The following is an 18,631-nucleotide window of genomic DNA, read 5'->3' as shown; positions in this document are numbered from 1 at the left end:
CCACAGCACGCTACTACTCGTTTATGGAACTAACAGAACATGAGTATATTCGATTCAGCATAGCGAATCTTCTGCCGTTTACATACAATCTTTATGTCAATCATTAATTACTTATTCGAATATCGAACTTGATGGAAGTAATCATTATTATGAGTGGCATCAGTTGCCTTGTGTTATCTTATCAGCGAGCCGCCCTGTCCCGACCCGTCACTGTTGTTCTTGACACCTTTCTCGTAAATCAGCTGTGAGCTGGCACTCTGGCAGGCTGGCGCGTGCCGCTCTTATCTTAGCTGCGTTTGTTTTGTTGTGCACACAAATTCACTTGCGGAACTTCTTTTAACTTTGAGAATTCAGTTTAGGAGTGACCATTGTAATTATTAGGGACCGCTGTCAGTCAGTAACTCGTTTCTCACGATAATTCAATTATTTGGGTATTGATTAGAAGCTAATCATAGTGGGTAACTTATAACTAGGGCGCACATGTGCGGTAACAATGAAACGATAATAGCGTGGGTTCGCCGCCGCCTGCCTCGTTCCCGGAATTAGGAGCGTCGAGCTCCGCCATTACACTCATCAAGGCTCCACCAAAAGGCACCGATTCACTACGGCCTCGCTGTTGTCGTACGCTTTCGTTGAGGAAATTCGTGTACATTTACATAAAACTCTTTTTGTTTATCCTTTGACATACAGTAAACTAGCTTGTTTTGTACCGTCGCGATAGAAATAGTTTCCTGCCTGTTGTCGGCCTCAAGACGATTGCTGTCGCTTTTGTTACACTGTTGCGTCTGAGAGGATCGCTGGAACGCAATTTGATTGCCGCGACGATCAGTGGCTCGCGCTTGCGCGTGACAAATGACGCGCGCCGTCGAGTGTCGACACATCACTTAGGTCCGCCGGGGACCACTGCCTTGACTCACCTGTAGACCCTGGAACCCATTTATTTTCATGGTCTCTAGAGCTAAATATGTATACACTGCTTCTATAATATTTCTTATATTTTATAAAAAAGTAAGCAACAATTGTCCTTTTTCAATTTTCAGAAAACCTCCAATACCATAGATAGATATAGATAATTAGTTGCGTGTTTTTGCGCCGGAGGTCAATCCTATAGAGGTTGTTTAAGACCGGGCTTATCAACACAGCCATAGCGGACGCTGTGAACTAAGTTTAAAATCAATACATCTGTTTTACATTCTTTTTGCAAAAAATAGAATGATGAAATGGTGACGCGCGCTGCTCGCAAGTAAAGCTTCTGGAATACATTATGCAACGTACGTAGGGGGAATACTTTTTTTGTACATCAACTTTCTTCGCCATAAGCGTAAGTACATAGTATTTGCAATTGCATACGTTATTTAGACAATCTCTATTTTGTGGAGCTGAAGTCAAGACTTGATAGGTTCTACTTGCGAACGCTTCATTACGACGTATTCGTAAGATGGTATTAGTGGTGTATTACGAAAAAAACAATCTATCGGATCCTTTTAAACATTTTCATGATAATCACTGTGTAACGCTCTACTGCAAGAGTCGGTGGCAATCCGCCTGCTCGGGGATAAGTGGCGGCAGTCCTCCCGTCACCTACCTTTCGTACTATCTAAGAGGACCTTATAACAAGGAAAACCTCTCCGCAGTAAGTCCATATCGCGAACAGCATCGGCATGTAAGCAAGCGCGCACCTCAGCAAGTGCGGGTTATGTCACCGATGGCGCGGCGCGGTCGCAGGCATGTGCTGACACAGTTCGTCGCCGTGACGAAACCCACTAGCCGATGTATTGCAAGAGATTCGGCAATGTATTGCATCACTCAAATTTTTCGATCGGATTGGACACCCGATTCACTCGGACGCTCTTCTTAATGTAAACCAGGTATTATCATTAGCGAGTAGTGACTTGAAATTATTTACAGAATTTCCACTACTATAGTGAGTTATAGTTCGTGTGTTATAAGATGATATGGGTGGTCTCATATTCCTTGCTACGCAAATTTCTTACAAGTAAACAATAGAGGAAGCAAACGAAATAAATTATTTTCTGCTGTCAAAAAAATGAATTTTACATAATTAATAACGGAACAAATATTATTTATGTAATTAACTGTAATATATTTTAATGAATGTTCATTTTAATAAAGATGAAATTATGTCATAAAAATGTCAGATGCATGGAACAGAACTTTTGTCAATAGAGATGACACTGTTGCAACGACATCAAATCGAATCGGAGCGTCTATCTTATGTTCGTATTGCAAATTGCAATCGTCAAACGTCAGAACGAGTGCATCTGCCTTGTTAGGCCTTGTATGCGGTTTGGGTTTGGTTATAGTTTTTGTTGATTGTGAATTTTGTTAGTGTTTTGTTAAGTTTTTCGTTTTTGTGAAGCCCGTTGTTTGTTGTGATTGTTTTTTTGCGCATCTTACAATGTCCAAAAACCACAAAAAGACTATCATTATGTATTTACACAAATCTTTTCTTGGCAATTGAATTAAACAAATCTAAGATCGATAAATCCGATTTCGTTTTCTTTACGCACTTATTCGGTGTTTTTAAAGAATCGATTCATTTTCGATGGGCAACTTCACTACGATTGTCAACTATTACCTGTCACCCATATCATCTTAGAAGGCACGAACTATAGTGACTCTAAATTGTTGATCAATAACGGGATACAACGAGGTTTTCTGCATATCGTATCATTTGTACGGAAATGTAGCAGCACTAATAGCATCGCGTTGAGCAGATTGCAGGACGTACGACGTCCGCGTATAACTCTTCATAACGTTGACAGCTAGAACCTTCCGCGGCGCCAACTACATGGTCTCTCGGTGTTACTAATTGAATTAACCTATTGATTGCGCCACATGAAACTCACATATTTTAATTAACAACGCTAAAAGGATCCCAATTGAGTCATTCTTTGTACATGAAACTAGTGGTTTTCTGCAACGATTGCTACTCGACTTTCATTGTTATCATCAGTAATGAATACTAGCATTTCTAATAATGCTGTATCTATGCATGGTGGACTAAAAAACTGGTAGCTCATCACAGAGTACATTGAGGTTAATTGAGAATATTATCAGTATGTAACAGCTCGCCCCCTGCCTGCCTGGCCCGCCTGTTGCGTCTCCCACACAGTACCGCGCGATGCAGAGCCGCGCCGGAGCCCGGTGCGCGCAGTGCAGGCGCGAGGCGGCGCGCGGTAACTCGCCGTGCGCCGCATTCCGCGCTACAAATTAGCGCGCGCCGCCACAGATAACCTATCTCAATAGACCGCCCTACGTATGGTATTCCAGGCGCTGGCCCGGCGCCAACGCGCGCCTATATTTAACCACATACAACACTACGAATTCCAGCTAAACGGTTTTGACTATACGCGGCCATTTTTGAGCATCTCTTTCACATGCATACACGACCGTGGCTGCGAGAAGCGGCTGACATGAGACGAACGTAAAATGTAATTTAAGTCGAGTCTTGTGATTTATGACAGAGTTTTAGAATGCGTACGCATTTGTATGGGATCCGTCTCGTGCCCTAAATTAATTGCTCGATTCTAAACAATCGTAACATGTAAAAAATAAAAAATATGGCTGTTAGGAAACCATTGTCAAGTGGTATGGTTTTAAGGAGGCATGAGATTTAAGGCTGTATGTAAAGTCACATCTGCCTCGACAGCACGAAACATGAACAGGTTTGTGATTGTGCTAAGATTTTAATCTTAGACTACTTAAATCGCAACTTTATCGAAATAAATGTAGAAGATGCTTGTTACAATCTGTAAAGACTGTAGACTAGACGGACGAGATAGTGATCGGAGTGGTGACGAGCGCATGTGATACGCGCCGCTCGCAGGCCGGAGCACGTGTGTCTTGTGCCAGCAGCTGCTTGAGTAAGCGAGGTGACCACGACCAGGTGTTGTGAAAACCCTGATAGCTATACAATCTGCTATTGCTTCTAGTATTAACTGAAGTCATGCATAGATTCATATTAGAATCTTCATTTGTAAAATGGATGGATGTTGAGAAACTCACATCCCAGTCGAGCAAAATTGCATTCACACTCCGAGATGGCAGTAGTGTCCTCTAACACTCTTGCCGGAAGGAATTTGTCCTGGGCAAATGGCTCTTAAGATACGCATAACGAATGTCGCTCAAGGCGATGAGTGATGATTGACGGTAAAACTGTTCCTAGTACAGGCGTGCTCCCACGTCCCCCAGAAGAGCCGCCTCGCGCCGCGCCGTTAAATAATGAATCCTTGTGCTACATCTGTCGCGCTACCGTCAGGTAGAGGAACACGTATCTACCGATATGTAAATCTTGACTTTTCTTAAACTGTGTATTTTGTTTACAACAGAACGTAGTTGCAATAAAATGTCACAATGTTACCCCTCAAGGGAGCCGACTGAAATGGTTTGTTTGTAACACTACAAACTAGGCAAACGTTGCAAGAGCGTGTGTAAGCAGTGTGGTCCCCTGGGTGCGGTTCGTGCATTGTGTTGATATCGAGCGCTAGTGCGGTGCCGCATGCCGTGGGGAGGGACGCCGGACGCCTCGCGCCGCGTTACTGCCACCCGCCTACCACAATACTTCATTTCATTACGACTGGCCTAACTAATGCATCCCGTTTCATGTATGAATATTGACTTTTGAAATGTTTTATTTCTGAGAATTCTTATTTGGATTTTATAAAGAAAGCACTAGTGTTGCTGATGGTCACGAGTAGACAAACGATAGAACTGCTAGGTTTATTTATGGTTACGAATTGAGTTATTTGTTAAAGTTCCAAGGTATGGGTACGACCACAGACGTACGGTCGTCGCGACAGACAATAGCGCGCTCGGGACACCCTCCGCGAGCCGCACTCTGCCCGGATTATAACAGATAAGCGTGACATTGCATTACAATACGATCACTTGTTCACACGCTGCTCAAACTTCCTTAACATGAATTGCATTTGAGTGCGTGTAACCGCCGTAACTGGTCATCTTAACGATTCTGAACGTTGAAATTGCTGCACCAACTGCTCTGCCGAAATTCTGATTTCGGTGTAGCCCCCGACCACCGCCTGTTGTTCTATTTGTAATAACTAGAGATTCGCCAAATATTTGTATTGCAGTAGGTACAAATACCGAATTCAAAACAAAATGTATCCAAAGCGTATCCGGCATTTTTTTCACTATTTTAATTTGGTGAAATTATTCGGTTTTGGTATCGAATATATTATTAATCTATAATATATAATTAATATATAGAACCATATGTCACAACTTCTTTTGTTGTTGACAGTTTAACTTAAGGTAACATTGAAGATAAACAAATTCTATTAAAAAGTAATAAATGTTTTATTGACAACCAACCCAGTTTTTACAAAACTGCCATAACACCGAATAAAAATCATCATAACTGGTATTATAAAAATGCAGTTTAAGATGTCCAAAATAATTAAGACCTCATAGACACACTATAAGGATGATGACCTCTGACCCGCCTGTAACAATTTACCTAACTAGTTCAATATTCAGACTACCCTTTGTCCTAGGTGCCTTCTGACACTTTTAAAATAGTATTAATTATTAAATAAACATGAAAATTTTCAAATAATCCACGTTTAAATTTCCGTACACGTACACCGCAGTGTATTATTTCGTTATTACGTCCGCCGAAAGGTGAATGAACTGACTTGTATTGTAGAGTATCCATGCGATCGATATTTTAAATAGGGATACACTTGTTAAAAAGTATTTGTTTTTTTTTCGCATTTTTATTACATATTCTGTTTTAGATCCCACTGCTGGGCAAAAGCTTGCTCCTTTCCCTTCCAGACCTTGGTTTCTTTTGCGATTTGTGACCTCGCCTTGCGTATGTGACCGTCGACGAGGTCATTACACCACCTTCATATCATCTCGACTTGACTGACTTTTTGGTCTAGTGGTTAGTGACCCTGGCTACTATACCGGAGGACATGGGTTTGATTCCCACCCAGTACAAATGTGTTTGTTATGAGCATGATCACTTATTCCGAGTCCGAGAGTATTTTTTCTATGTTATGAATATATTTAGCAATATACAAGTATGTGTATCAGTTGTTTAGAAGTCTGGCGTTGTATAAAAAAAAATTCTCAGGGCGTCCAGGGAGGCCAATTTTTAATATATTTTTTTGTGACATCAGTTTCGGCCCGGCGTTCCTTGTCTTCGCTATTTTAATTTCTGTTATAAAACCTTAAATCCTATCTTTTTATACAGACCATATTATGACATATGAGGTATCATTCGATTACAAATACCAAAATAATTGTGGTAGTAACATGGGCTAAACAAAAGTTCAAATGGCGCCCAAAATAAACATAAGTGACCCCTAATAGGTTTATTTTTTCTCATCCCACCATGAAATGAAATGATTGCTAGTAAAAGAGCTACTTTAAAATAAATCACGTACCGTTTGTGTTTTTCTAATAGAAAACTTAAAGCTCCCAAGTTTGGAACTCTGTATTTTTATCTGTTAAGTAGGTACTTGGCTATGTAAACCGAATATCCTGTTCGGTAAACGTTAAACCTAACTAATATAATACTGTTCAGTATTCGGTTATTCGGTAAAACTATTATTTGGAGCATCTCTACTATATCTAGTTATAACTAAATCTTAAAATACGATATGAAATTGTAAGGAGTTCGGCATTAACAGCACAGTAATCAGTTGCTTGATTTTCTTCACTAGTATTCTATGGCACCTCTGCAACACCAGTCGTCGCCGGCGGAGTCAACCAATTGACCTCACACTATTAAATGTAATTTACTGCGGCGCGGTCAGGACGTGCCGCACCTCATACTCCCTGCAAGACAACTCTACTAAATCTTGCGGCTATCCGCCGCCAATCTGAACACCGATACGTCATAATAATGTAGATGTAAAAAATGTAGCCCTCACAAAAATATCCGTAAAAGTAGTTTTTTGTCGCTTTTCATTTGACAAGTAGATGGTGGCGAAATAGTTGGTCCACGATGCTTATGTTCCTATATTCCTCGGTTTATTTTTATTCTGTATGTTTTAATTGAAATCAGATTATTTTATTTAGTTTTGGAAAGAATATCATATGGTTAGGTGGAATTTCATAGATCTGCCCATATAACTAAAGTCGGATTTTTACTGAATAGTAGGTAACATGCGGATTATGTATTGTCGAGTTTATTAGATGTTGTGGTCCTCCGGTTATGAGTGTCGTTGCAACTAATATGATGGCCCTAATTTGAATGTGCGTGGGTCAAGTGCTTTATGACATGCCACCGCGGCACCGATGTTATTGTAAGCATGGAAGTATGGACATTTCGAGATATTGTTAATCAGAGAGAACAGAAAAGAGGAAGAAGTCACAGAATGTCCACTGCCCTCTAGGTTATTTTATAGAAGAATGATTGTGTACTTACTTATATTCCCTTAGACTGTGAAGGGAATGTGAGTAAGTGTTGTTTACGACATATTGTAATATGTATGCGGTGGTGTTGCAGGCAAAGTGGTGTGCGCGGCGTGCGGCGGCAAGTGCAGCGGCGAGGTGCTGCGCGTGTCGGACAAGTACTTCCACACGGCGTGCTTCACGTGCCGCACGTGTGCCGCCTCGCTCGCCAAGGGCGGCTTCTTCTGCAAGGACGGCCACTACTACTGCCCGCAGGACTACCAGCGCGCGTTCGGCACGCGCTGCGCCGCCTGCGATCAGTACGTGGAGGGCGAGGTCGTGTCCGCGCTCGGGAACACCTACCACCAGAAGTGCTTCACGTGCGCACGATGCAAGTCAGTACTCCACATAGCTCACTTCTAATATGCTCAATACACACCTAATTGGAGCTGTAAAAACGTGCGGCTGCGACCATCTGTACGTATTGCCATGTATGGAGACAAGTCTCGCCGCCGCCGTCACTCACAACTTCCCCTACTAGGATACATAAATCGATTTATTTTAGAAGCACACCTGGTCACGGCGAACTCCACAGTGAGACGCGTCTCTATGTAAACATGATGAGCGATGCAGCTGCGGAGGGCGGCGTATCAACTGTGGTATTAATAGGATCCAACACGTGTTGCAGGCGCGCGTTCCCGTCGGGCGAGAAGGTGACGTACACGGGCGCGGAGGTGGTGTGCTCGGCGTGCGTGGCGGCGCCGCAGCGGCAGACCGCGCGCGCCGCGCCGCAGCCGCGCGCAGAGCCGCCGCGCCGCCCCGACTCCGCGCCGCTCGACCAGAACGGTGCGTCTCCGTACACTGTGGCAGTCAAACCTTCCACAGGCTTCTTGATCTAGTCAAACTTTCAACAAAATTGAATTTCTTGCAAATGGACGTCAACACTTTTTCATTTCATCTTTTAAAATATTCCTCAACTTAGAAGCTTCAAGTGCGCTTATTCAAGGGGTTAAGTAAGTGAGCTCGTTCTCTGTGTTATAATTTCAGAATGTGCGGGCTGCGGACAGGAGTTGTCCGAGGGGCAGGCGCTGGTCGCGCTGGACAGGTGAGCTGCCGTGTCAACAGTCGGCCCGGGTGAGGTCGCAGGCTCGCAGGCTATGTAACTCTGCGCCATGTTCCGTGTGCAGGCAGTGGCACACGTGGTGCTTCGCGTGCGGCGAGTGCGGCGCCGTGCTGCAGGGCGAGTACATGGGGCGCGACGGCGTGCCGTACTGCGAGCGCGACTACCAGCGGCTGTACGGCGTGCGCTGCGCCTACTGCCAGCGGTACATCTCGGGCAAGGTGCTGCAGGCCGGCGACAACCACCACTTCCACCCCACGTGCGCGCGCTGCAGCAAGTGCGGCGACCCCTTCGGCGACGGCGAGGAGATGTTCCTGCAGGGCGCCGCCATCTGGCACCCGCGCTGCGGGCCCGCGCCGCTCGACCCCGCCGACCTGGACGCCGCCGACGCCGCCGCGCACGACCGCGCCTCCGCCGACCTGCAGGTACACTTGGAACCTCAACATATTCCATTAAATTATACTGAGAACGGACACTCATAATCATTGATTTGAGTAAGTACCTTTAGTCACCCTTGTTTATTGTATGTTGCTTTTAGTTATAGAGGCCGATTAGTTCGTTGTTGTTTTATTTACGATGCATCTTTTTATATTTTTTTGCGTTACACCTGAGTGTCCGAGAAGCGAGCGGCGCGCGTCGCTCGCCGCTCGCCGCTCGCACTGACACTCGCTTGATGTCGGCAGTTCTCGCTGCGCTCGCGCACGCCCAGCGTCAACGGCTCCTACTGCAGCCCCTACAGTAGCTTGACCAGGAAGGTCCGTCACAACACTTTATTTATTTTTGATTTTTTTTTTATATTTTTTAAAAATTTCGTTTGCTTTTGAATGCTGGTATGCCAACATTCCTTATTATCTTTTAATTATTCCTTGCCAAAGAAGGTTATTGCAAGTTATTATATCACGAACCACAGCATGCTAGTTTATAGTATTGTTACTATTATGTTGGTGTTGAGCCATGGCCACATATGTCGGGCTGAGCTAGCCGCAGCTGTAGTGTCGTGTGCGCAGTACGGGTACCGCTGCGTGTCGCCGGGGCTGGTGCTGCGCGAGTACCGCGCGGGCGCCGTGTCGCCGCACCGCATCACCACGTACTCGTACCTGACGAGCGAGCCCAACTACCTGCGCCGCCCGCTGCAGCCCTACGACCGCCCGCCCACGTCGCCGCACTTCCACCGGCCGCCGTGTGAGTAGCGCGCCCCGCGCCCCCGCCCCGCGCCCCCGCCCCGCGCCCCCTCGCCCGCTCTGACCCCGCTCTCCGACCCCCGCAGCGGCCGCCAGCACGCGCGCGTCGTCCCGCGCCGGCAGCAAGGCGTCGTCGCGGCCCGGCATGCGCGCGCTCGTGGACTCCATCCGCTCCGACACGCCGCGGCCCAAGTCGCCGCACATGAACAACGAGGAGCCCATCGAGCTGTCGCACTACCCCGCCGCCTACAAGCCGCCGCCCGGCACCAAGCCCAAGATCGAGCGCGACGACTTCCCTGCGCCGCCCTACCCCTACACGGACCCTGGTGAGTGGCTCCCCTCCCGCCGCGCCCTCCCCGCCCGGCGCCCGCCCCGCCTCACCCCGCCTCCCCTCACCTGTTGCAGAGCGGCGGCGGCGCTGGTCCGACACCTACAAAGGCGTGCCCGACAGCGACGACGAGGCCGACGGCAAGCAGAACGGGAACGTCAACGGGAACGGCGACATCGACCCCAAGCTGCGCCGCGAGGAGCGCGAACTCTCCAAGATAGAGACCGGCATCGCACAGGTACTCCCACTTTAATTCGTCTCGGAACTTCGGAATTAATAATAATAATAATAATAATATTTTATCTCGTAAACAAGGGATACAGTGATTTACAATCTAGTGTGACGTCACTTGCTAGTACGCTTTTAACTATCAACTGATGTTACACCTCCACCACCATACATTCACGATTTCACATTTTTGGACATCGTCATTCCAGGTGTTCCTGAAAGAAGTGAAGGAAAGGGAGAAGCTCCAGCAGTGGAAAAAACAGAACTTAGACCCCAGGAACGCGAGCAGGTGAGCTTCGTGCGGGTGGCCGCCAGGCGGGCTGCGGACTGGCCGCTGACCGCGCGTGGCTTGTGTTGCAGGACGCCGTCGGCCTCGCGCGAGCCGCTGCCGCGCCTGCGCTACTCGTCGCCGGTGGGCGCGTCGCCGTCGCGCTCGCTGGAGGCGCGCGCGCCCGACGCGCCCTACGCCGACCACGCCTCGCACTCGCACATCCCCACCTACAACGGTAAGCCCCGCCCCGCCCCCATGTCGCGTGTGCCACTAACACCATACACACACCAGCCCTAACCCGCCGCGGACGCCGGCCTCGCTGCGGACAGGTTTCTATGCTGCTTCGTAGACTATGGACTGGAGTGTTGTGCAGTAGCCGTGTGTCTGTGAAAGACGAGAGCGCGGCGCCGCTAGTCCGCGCTCAAACTTTCTGCCGTCGCTTTGTCTTTCATACCGTAGTTTTGTTTGATGTATACCAATGTTATATTTAATTCAAGAAGGACAAGACTTACTCTGAGGCACATTTGCCACCAGAAACATATCTAAATAAATTCAAGTATGTTATGCTGGTATATTTTGAATGTTGATACTGTTTGTATCATAAGCGCGCAAATGGCTGCCCCGCTCTAGCCCGCATCTCGAGACTCACGCCTTATAGCATTACACCACACTGTGGCCAACCATACAATCATAAAGTAGACTAATACTAAACATGTGTCTTTTTTGTCGATTATACATTACGCAAAAGTTATAATGTAGTCAAAGCGCACCGACTCGTCAGCTCATTTTGAATAGTTATTAAAACACATGATCATTCTTTACATTTACAATGGAAGGTGACTGAAGTCTCGCGGGCTACGGCGGAGTGTCGCTAACTGATTGTGTTCGCAAAGTCTTGTCGTAGTGCATGCAGTTCAAGCTTTATCTGTTAGTCTTCACCTAAACTTAAAATTGTTTCGTTCGCTGCTTCTTATCATTTGTGATTACTTTAATAACCTATAGCCACATACCATTATTCCCTCCCCACCCTACTAACGTTGCGGCTGTCTTCAATGATTATTTGCAATTATTTTGTCCAAGTATTATGTGTTATGTCATTGTATGATTGTGAACATCAGTAACTCATCTAGAAAACTAAAGTCTATCAAAATTTGGGATACTCATAATAACTACGGCATAAGGTGAACATGTAGCAGATGTCACTAACTGTGACCACTCTAGGAGTACACAAGTTCACAATCACACAAACACAGTTGTGGACAGGGACAAACCATGCCTACAACTGTGAAGAATTGTTGTATCCGTGTTTACGTATATGCAAAAAGGGTATTTGACAATCTAATAATATAAATCTGTATAGTCCGTCAAACAGATTTATAAGAAATATTGAATACTTATTTTTATTTTATTACATCAAAGCACTTAAATTCGATAGTGGGGGCTAAAAACATCACTTGCTTATAAAAAACTTACTAGTAAGTGACGTCACACGAGATTTTAAATTACTGTATTAGCCTAGCCGAGATAACAGAAAAAAATACGTATCTGATATTTTTTGTAAATCTTTCTGACTAAACAGTTTTTTTGTCAAGTAGCCCATTATTTTGTGTTGAATGTTTGCATGTGATCCGTGTTAAGCTACGCTTACACTACGACACAGTAGGGGGGATCGATACTACATGTTTAAACACTAATATGCATGAAAGGTGTATAATCAATTCATAGATGCCGCGTAGAAAAAGACGCGATTATTTGCGTTCGCACTAAATAATACGCAACTAGATCGAACATTTAAAATTTTATTCCTCATCTTAAACTTAGTAAAAAATTAAATTCAAATTTGCCTTAAATGTATAAAATTATCCAGTGGAGTCGAGATTCACGCTTTTATTACATTAAGAAAAAAAAACTTTCTCTCCTAAGACGCGCATTACATTACTGTCTCTTTCCCACCATAGTGTAGGTGGTAATAGTGTATGAAAGAAATGTCATGAATAGGATCAATTTTTATTGCATTTTTATTTAAGAACGGAAATAATTAGTAACAACAGCCATAATTTGATTTGATTTGTTAATTTTATCTTATCGATTATGTTGGTATAAATCAATATATAATTCGTTTAATATTAATAAATATCCCTTTAAACATAGAAATATATCAATTTTGCATTTGCACCTGCGTTATCCGTGCTTCTCCCAAAACGAGATAGTTTTCTCGCATGCGGTGACGTCACCATGATATAGGAGTCTGCTTAAACATGTAGTAGTGACCCACTGAGACACCGTGTAGTGTGTTGCACACGTGTACACACAGACACCAGTGTCGAGTGCTGTCGTAGTGTAACGCACGCCGCCCACGCCCGCACGCCGCTGATCGACAACACTACTTTTAAAACACTCGTTTTGTTTTCGTTTATGTTATTTTAAGAACAACGTAACAACCTACTTCAAATAAAATCTGCTCAGCCAATATGGGGACGTTTTATGGGTTCAAATGACAGTTATATCACATTAAAATAAAGGAAGGGTCAATAAGATTGGTTCCTTCAGTCTGAAGTAACAAAAATAATAACAATTTTGGAGTTTCGAACCTAGTTTTTTGAAGTCGGTTGGAAATATTAGGAGTCGAGAATGTTAAACTAGTTTTAGTAGCTGAGTGTAGTTTGGTAGTGTTGGTCGGCGGCGCGCGCGCGTGCAGGTAGTGAGGCTGGTGGTTGCGCAGTGCTGCTGGCGCCGCTCGCGCCCGCGCCGCGCTGCAGCACGCTGCCCGCCGCGCTGCGCCGCCCGCAGGTGCGTACACACACACACCCACACACACACACTCCCCCACACGCGCGCGCACGCGACATGCGCGGCCGGCGGTACATGAGCGCGTGTTGCAGTGGTGTCGTCGCTGCGCGCCGCGCCGCGCCCCGGCTACGGGCTGGCGCCGCGCTCGCACACCTTCTCCTCCTCCACCGCCGTGAGTACCCCGTCCCACGCACACCGTGAGGACGACGACTGACAAACTACATGACACATCCATCCTTTGCCGTAGACCTAAACTTCTTCAAGCTAATTACACACCTACTCTTAGATGTAGCAATGTTTTTACATGTACTAACTCGACACACATCCTATTTTTTTTAGTTTATTGTTCGATCAGGTAAGGTACCATCCTAAATATGATTTGTTTTGTCCCTCTGTATGCATGTGGTAATGTCTCGCCAGACCCCGCTGGGGCCCGACAGTGTGACCTAGCTGCCCCACTGCTATCTGTACACGATACGAAGTTGCTTGTTTATGAATTACCATTTTCACGAAGTGATATCATCAAGTTTCAATGTATCGTATTTACATTAAGTTGCATGACTGACAATGAGTTTTGTGAAGCATGCGCTGTGAAGACATCTGTCAAATCAAAAAATACCTTGATGTACGGTAAAACGGGGTGCATAGAGGTATTTTTGGGGTGAATAGGGACGAAAGTTTTGTTAAAATTTGGACGTTTAACAAAGAAAATATCAAAATTATATGAACATTCTCAAGCTGTTCATGAAATCATTATGTTTAAAGTATTTTTATGTCGCCAAATTTTTTTATTCCCCCTTGAAACTCTATTCACCCGGTCTCTATCTTTTACCTTATTTTTAATTTAATACAATACTAGCTTACAACAATCGAAGAACACTTCCCCTATAATTTAATTAGGCAGTAGTTTGCTATGATGTGATCAATCCTCATTGTACATGATATCTACACAATCATACCTACCTACAAATGATTTTATATGAACTCATCATAAATCGCATGCTGTTTGCTTATTAAAAAAAAAACATGTTTTTTGCATATGAAGGTATTTTTTTTTTTTATTATGTAATATTATATAAATAATTTAAAGACAGTATTGAATAATTTTTCAAGAAAACGTAGAGCTTTATGTTTGTCAATGTATGTTATATTGATTAGTGCACTGTGCATGAATGTGTCCCTGTTAACTGCCACTAATTGACCGAGACGTGTTGCGTGTGCGTTATAGGGCGACTTCACCTTCAGCGGCATGGGAGACAAGACGCATAGCACCGACTTCAGCAGCGGCAAGTCAGACAGTAAGTGCCTTGTCAAACTCACAATACAACTGAACTAATGTCTATTCTACATTAAAAGGGGCAGCTTTCACAATGTTAACCTAACCTAGCCTAACAAGCAGCCCCTTTACGTGTATAAGATGTAATTTCCACAAGTGTGTACATGACCCGTGTTGTGTGTTGTGCGCGCAGTGCGGACGGAGCTGTGCAGTAAGTAGCGCCGCTTGCAGCCCGCGCCCGCTCTCACGCGACCCATCCGTAGCAGTAGGCACGCCCCCACCGACACCCGCGCACTCGTCCCCCGGTCCCTCCATCCGCATGAGCGCTTCGCTTCCATTCAACAAGGCGCTTAGTTTGTTTCGTTGCCCGTTGCCCTACTAAAGCTATGTTTCAATTTGCAGTATCTGCCGGCTCCATAACCGACGTGGACAGGAGTGCTGTGGTGAGTGTGGCGTAGAACACGGCGACGCGGTGCGTGACGTGCGCGAGGTCTGAGTGTGAGCCTTGTTGCAGACGACGGACGGCGGCGTCGTGATCCGCGGCAGCAGCGCGGCCAGCGGCGCCGTGGGCGTGGGCGGGCGCCACACGTCGGCCAGCGGCGTGGGCGTGGGCGTGGGCGCGGGCGTGGGCGTGCGGCGCTCGCTGCCCAACATGGCCACGTCGCACCTGCTGCACGAGCCCGCCAAGCTGTACCCCTACCACCTGCTGCTCATCACCAACTACCGCCTGCCGCCCGACGTGGACCGCCTCAACCTGGAGGTGCGTGCGTGTTGCTGCGGGCTGCTGTGGGCTGCTGTGGGTGAGGCTGTGTGAGGCCGAGTGTAACGCGGCGTGTGTTGTTGCAGCGACACCTGTCGGACGCGGAGTTCGAGGCCATCCTGCAGATCGGGCGGCAGGACTTCTACCGCCTGCCGCAGTGGCGCCGCAACGAGCTCAAGCGTCGCGCGAGGCTCTTCTAGAACACCTTGTTGTTATTATTCTTACGATTTTTTTATTAGACGATCTGCCAGCGATCACTACGTCTTAATTCGTGTATAGTGATGATATTATAACGTTTCACATAATAATAATATATTTAATTAGCATAATGTGTAGAGCGCGGACCGCGGCCGCCGCGCCGCGCTCTTTAATGCCTTGTTTATAAATGAGATATATGCAGATACCTATATGTATTATATATATTGTGATTTCGGGTGGGCGCGTGGAATTCATTTTACTTTAGTGAGAACCAAATATATTACAATATGTAAGATAAATATTTTGATTTAGATTTTAAGTTGGGACATAGATGACTATATCGCTATGTAACGGTAGCTATAAGTGCAGCTTTTGAGGGCAGCGGACGAGTAGGTGATTTTTTTAATCGATTTAAAATCGGGACATAATCAGATTGTCATAATATGTAACGCGCCTGTGTTAGTGTGTTTGTGTGTCGTGTGTGTGTGTGTGTGGGGGAGTGTGAATGAGCGAGTTTGTGCACGGGCGAGGCTAACGCCGGCTGTGTGACGTCACGCCGTCGCTATTCCCGCTGGCAGCACCTTTATAATTATGTCATTGTTTTTAATTTTATTCTAGGCAGATATTATTTTTGGTTGCAATATAGATAAAATTATATTCAAATGATTGTATTGTTTTTCATTCGATATCTCAATGGCCACGGAATAACAATAATCGATAAGGTACACTTAAGAATAGTTAGCTTACATACATTTGATATGCCTAACTTGTTACCAAGCTGGCCGCCGGTCGGCCTACATGCACGCGCCTTCCGCGGCGCTCGCATATAATATCACCTATTATTCAATGCTTCTCGCGAATATTATATCAATCCAATACTATTGCTTGTATAGGGATATACACAATACTGTTCCAGTACACTTAAATTTATATAATTATTACATTATAGTTTTTTTTCAAAATTATTGTTATCATACACGTTTTGTTCTTGTACCATTCGCAAATAAAAGGTCATGATTAATAAATCATCTTTTATCAAATATTTAAAATAAGCTTTTTACTACTATGATTATCAATATACATCTTACGCGCGTGGTTAGTAGTGTGTCCACATGCCGAGCTCTTTGTAAAAGAAGCCCCACGAGCCACGCGTTGCAAGCGCCTGCAGGACCGGTCGCTGTTCCTGGTGCTCTTCGGCGATTCATTACTTGGAACACACATCTTCACAAAACTACTTTTATTGAGTAAAGTAAATCATAAGTAAAGCTAGCTTTCAATGTTATGTATGGAGAGAGAACGAGTTAAATTATTTATATTGAATTGTGTCTAGATGTATATATAGAGTTTATTTTGTAATAATGCTATATGTATGTATGTATGTTGGCGTGCGGTTACGGTTAGCTCGATATAGCAATCAGTACAGTGTTCGCAGCCCGCCGGCAGTCACCTCACGACCACGTCACTGTCACTACATACTTACATTATATACGTCATGAGGAATTTGAGAGCGAGTGAAAGGAATTTATCAGTGATTTTTATCGTGAAGACTATGCTTATAAAGTAATAAACCTGCATTTCCGATTACATTTGCTTTTATTTTGCACATCGTACCTATACTTATATCACACACACGTCCTACCATTTCTGGAATTATTTCAACGTAAAATGGTATTTTGCTTTCCCGATAACTCCTGGCCCAAAGCCTGTACTCTCTGGGTTCCATCAAACATAAAACGGCGACGAGGGCCTCCGAAAAAAAATGGTATGGTTTTCCTCAACAGCCATGTCGTCAATATCGTCTATTGCCGCGTTTTTGCTTCGACCCAGATCGTACTAACCTTACCCAGAACCCAGACCGAGATTGTTGTTGATTGTTATTTCTATTATTATTTTTATAGTCCGATTTCCCAGCCTGGACTATAATTCTAAAATACACTTTCGTGTGTCTCTTTCTCCCATAGCCACTTTAGTTCTGTTTGTACGAAGTTGTCTTGACACGTTACCGCTAAGCGCTCTGACTCTCTCTGAATCACATCAGAGCGCGTACCCTTGGAGTGAAGGCTTAATAGAATTAAATAGATTTCCCCTCTAAACACCGCCAACAGGGTATTGATGTCATACTTAATTCTCGTAACGTCAATAGATGCTTATAATAATACGGAAATACTTAATAATAGGTATTGTAATAAATACCACTCGACTCAATAACACTGGATTACAGTGAGACAGTAAGAATAAATACTTACTTTTGTGTTATTGCAGTCTTCGAAAATACCTACGAAGTAACTGATTTGTCATTGCATTATGATTTTCAGACTTTGTCATAATATATGCATATACAGGGTCGTCCCGATTTTTAAATCAAATTTTAACGTCCCGCGCGGGACAGGCTCTGTCCCGCTTTTCGGAGAGAACTTGACCGTACGTCTTTCGTAGGATTCACACAGACTATTGTAGTGTGGCTCACCGTCGCCCGGGGCGGATATTCACTACAAATACGAATCAAAAAAAGGTCGATAAATTTTTCGCGGAGGTATGTTACACTTGTTTGCTTATGTTGTTCGCGCGCGGAACATCGAACATCAAACATCAATTTTACTATGTCCCGCTTCTGACGGAAACATCCCGCTATTTTCACTCAAAAAGTACCAAGTCCCGACTTATCAAAAAAATCTAGCAATGCTGCTATGTAGTCACTCTAAAACATCTCTAAAATAAAATGCGGTATAATATTTACAGTATTCAGACGCTCAGACAGAGGAGAAAGAAATAATAGCTAAATAGCTAATATTATAATAGCTAAATATAGGTGTTACATCTTCCTATAAAATGACGACCATAAGAAAAATGTAAAATAAATGCTGCATTTATTAAATTAATCATCTATTAATACAGAAATATTACAAAAATAACAAATTAAATATGCTACAAAAGGTGACAAGTCATTTTTATCTGTCCTTAATTTTGAGCTGAAGAATTTTTAGGGGTTAATCATTTAAAATGATGACTAATAAATTATTGAAAAAGTAGTATTACACCTAACAGAGCACAATAAAAAAATTAAATCAGTTACTTTAGTCAACTAATTGGAAC

General features: G+C 44.5%; 1 protein-coding gene across 1 annotated transcript; it reads left to right on the top strand.

Annotated features, from left to right (window-relative positions):
• Positions 1–7,482: 7,482 nt before the first annotated feature.
• On the top strand, positions 7,483–17,122 carry LOC113506149 (actin-binding LIM protein 3; the record flags this gene model as incomplete). The annotated part of the gene is made up of 15 exons (XM_026889002.1): positions 7,483–7,781; positions 8,075–8,232; positions 8,434–8,491; positions 8,574–8,931; positions 9,190–9,261; positions 9,514–9,688; positions 9,774–10,013; positions 10,093–10,253; positions 10,453–10,532; positions 10,604–10,749; positions 13,397–13,476; positions 14,533–14,602; positions 14,983–15,023; positions 15,095–15,340; positions 15,427–17,122. Coding segments are annotated over 15 exons (2,298 nt in total), but the record flags the coding sequence as incomplete, so codon positions are not given.
• Between the last annotated feature and the right edge of the window lie 1,509 nt (positions 17,123–18,631).

Source organism: Trichoplusia ni (assembly GCF_003590095.1).
Source record: "Trichoplusia ni isolate ovarian cell line Hi5 chromosome 1 unlocalized genomic scaffold, tn1 tig00004053_group0, whole genome shotgun sequence".
In the NCBI taxonomy this organism is placed as follows: domain Eukaryota; kingdom Metazoa; phylum Arthropoda; class Insecta; order Lepidoptera; family Noctuidae; genus Trichoplusia; species Trichoplusia ni.
The sequence above is the reverse complement of the archived record's forward strand: the minus strand, read 5'-3'. Positions and strand labels throughout refer to the sequence as shown.